Below are 3,214 nucleotides of genomic sequence, written 5' to 3' on the forward strand. Positions count from 1 at the left end.
CCACAGCGGGCCCACCTCCAGGCCCAGGCCCCCCTTCAGCAAGAGGCCTTTGGCCACGAGCCCCACGCGCATCACCCCGCGCAGGGTCCTCGTCAGCTGCTCCGTGGCCTTCTGATCCCTGAAAAAACACGGCACAGGGTCACAACGGCAGGATTCACAGCCAGGAGAGCGCCCCACCCAACCGGAGGGATGGATCTGTGAGGATTAACCCGGCACTCAGAACTGTCGCCTCAGCCCTGCCTCAGTTAATTCCCCTCGATTCCACGGCCAGGAAGGACAACGCTGCCACCGCCAGCGAGCGGATTTTTAGGGATCTAAGTGAGTTTAGGGATCTAAAGGAGGACATCACTGTGATCCCAGCAGCGGCTTCGCTCCTCACCCTCCTTCCTTGTTCTCCTCCTCGGCCGCCGTCTCCATGGACTCCGTCTCCGGCTGCTCCCCGCTGACCTTCTCCTGCTCGTCAATCCAGTCGGAGACGGCTTTGAGCGCCCGCTCCGTGTGGGAAACCATGTTCTGCACAGCCTCCAGCTCCTCCTGCGTGGGGTACACGGCCGAGTGCTTGGCCATCACGTGCCGGTCGTCGTTCACGAAGATCCGCATCGGGCGCTGCAGAAAAGGGAGGTCGGGAATGTTTAGGGAGCGCCGGGACACAGATATTCATCCCACGCCCGGGAATCCGCCCGGCTCTTACCATTTTTGTTTTCTGCTGTCTGCCTGAATGCTCCAAAGGTGTTTATTTGGATTTTTCCGGTGACTGGAGCGTCGCAGCACCGCGGCGTTCCGGGATCTGAAAGCGACAGAGAGCGGGTGAGCCGGGGCAGCCGGAGCCTGGGGCACGCGCTGGAGCAGCGGGAGCTGGAAGCAGGAACAGCAGTGAGACACAGACCAACTCGTTAGCCAAATCCTCTTTCTGCTCCCGAGGATTTACATCTCTGACACCTGCAGACTGACCCTTGGAGCATCCGATCCTTACTCCCTCTTATTCCCAAGAGGTTTTCCCATGAAATGGGACTTTTCCAAACCAGACAGAGCTCCCTGCTCCACACTGGAGCAGCCGCCCTGGGACAATTATTAATTAATTAAACAAGGGAAGAGCCAGCTGGGCCCCTCTTCCAACTCCTGGCAGACCCCTCTGCCGTATCCATGGGCAGCTCCCAGCACAGATCCCTCTGGGATCCTAACGGGAAGCTCCCAGCACAGATCCCTCTGCCACAGCCCTGGTTTCACCCCAAATCCCTGGCACAGCCCCAAAGTCGCCCCGTTGGCTCTGCATTAGGACCAACACCAGTCCAGAGGCTGCACTGAGTCTCCTCCCTGAGTTTATCGGGAGGAAATGGGATAAACCCAGCAAATCCAGGTGGGAAGTCAGCGCTCAAAAGTCCTGGAATTCAACAGATTCAGCCCAACTGACATCAAATTCCTGCCTTTTTGTGGGAACCGCCCCCAGCTGGGGCAGCAGAGCCTTCTGTTCCAACTCCAGTGCTTTGTCCCCCGGAACAGAGGAACGCCTGGATCCCGCGGGACCGCTGGTGTCCCGGGATCACCCTCTGGGACACTGCCTTGCACTCGCCAGGATCAGCTCCGGCATCGTTCCCACACGGACAGGGGAAGGATCAGCACCTGCTCCAGCCAGGGTCACCAACTGTACCCAGTAAAATTAATTAATTAAAATCCTGGTTTCCCCCACTGCCCCTGACCGGTTCAATCCCGGCCTTGCGACACCCGACAGCTTCCCAATAACTCCAAGGATAACTCCAGTGAAAAGCATTGGAAAACGCTGACCCTCTGCACCTGAGGATGAGGAAGATCATCCTCCTCTGCCTCCACTTCCTTTTACCATCAAAATCTGCCTGGCGACAGCAAATCCCACCTGGAGAGGGTCGATCCCACCTGGATTATCCCAAAGCTCCCAACCAAACCCCACTTCACGGCAGCCCTTCCCCTTTCCATGCATTTCCCAGGCCACCAAACCAGACTGCAGCTCGCTTTCACCTCTTCCCACCAGAATCTCCCCAGCTGCAGCCTCGCCATTCCCCGCTCGCGCTGTCCAGCTCACCCAGAGCTGGGGCTCACATTTTTAGGATAAAAACCTCGAGCCACTACACAGACACACAGTTCCACTCCAAGGAAAGCCCTCTGATTCCAGTCCTGCCAGTTCATCCACAGGATAACTTAACAGTGCCATAAATCTGGATTTAATTGAAATTAAACCCCGACCGGCACCAGCTGAGCCGGGAGAATCATTCCCAAGGAGCCACATGGCATCTCCTGGTGCCTCCTGCTCCGGGCTGGGCCCTGAAGGCCCCGCATGGTCCGTTATTTTCCTTTAAATTCCCTCAATTTTCTCCAGGCTGGATAAGGAAAGGGTTGAAATCCCATCCAGCTGTTCCTACAGTCAAAATCACAACAGCAGCCAGAGAGTCTCCCATTATCCCTCTTCTGGGATTTTTGGAGGGAGAAATCTGGGAGCTGATGCTGCAGCACCACCAGATTTGTGTCTTTTGAGGAGAAGAACCACAGGATTGGTTAAACCAGGACCCCAACCCTTGGAAACGGGACAAACTCTGGAATTTCACCTGGTTTTGGCCTCACCCCCTCCTCCACTCCCACCCCCAGCTGGAATTCACCAAACTTCCCGCGCTCGGATCGAGCCTCCCAAGGGGCGTTTTTGGGAGGACGGAGGGAAAAACAACCAAAGGATGTAAAAGGCTGGGATTCCTGCCCTAAACGTGGTAAAGTGTGACACAGGCGAAGCCGCGCTTGGGTTCAAGGCCGTGTTTTTAGAAAGAATTGGTCGCTTTTATCTGTGTTTTGGTGCCTGCTCGGGATGGATGAGGAACCGGGACACCACGGCCCTCACAGGGAGCAATCCGGGAGCCTCGGGAGCGCGGATTCCAGTGGGAACCCCGCACTGAGGGGGCACAAAGCCATCAGTCCCCGCGGAGCAGCCGCGGCGGGAAGGGATTGCTGGATTTTTGTTCCTCTAAACCCTCCAGAAACGGAGCGGCCACGGATAACGGGGCTGGACCAGCGGGAACCGTGAGGGAGCAGGGAGGGAAAGGCCGGGAAAAGCTCAGGGGAGGAGGAGAGCAGGATCCTGATCCTGAGGGGGGAGAGGGGCTAAAATCCCCCCAAAGGGGATGATCCCACTGCAATTTCCAGCCTGGGATGGGGTGGGATGGGGAGAGGGAAGAGGGGCTGCCAGCCCCTCCAA

At 57.4% G+C, this 3,214-nt stretch overlaps 1 protein-coding gene across 1 annotated transcript in view; it reads right to left on the minus strand.

Moving 5' to 3' along the window:
- The window catches only part of ILF3 (interleukin enhancer binding factor 3), an 11,967-nt gene extending 11,151 nt beyond the window's left edge, over positions 1-816 (minus strand). Inside the window, exons 1-2 of the mRNA XM_008631651.2 lie at positions 692-816; positions 380-606 (exon numbers count right to left, since the gene is read on the minus strand). Coding sequence (XP_008629873.2) covers positions 380-606; positions 692-694 — 230 coding nt within the window. The 5' untranslated portion in view covers positions 695-816. The remainder of the gene's footprint in view (positions 1-379; positions 607-691) is intronic.
- Positions 817-3,214: the final 2,398 nt, after the last annotated feature.

Source organism: Corvus brachyrhynchos, unplaced genomic scaffold (assembly GCF_000691975.1).
Source record: "Corvus brachyrhynchos isolate BGI_N302 unplaced genomic scaffold, ASM69197v1 scaffold704, whole genome shotgun sequence".
In the NCBI taxonomy this organism is placed as follows: Eukaryota; Metazoa; Chordata; class Aves; order Passeriformes; family Corvidae; genus Corvus; species Corvus brachyrhynchos.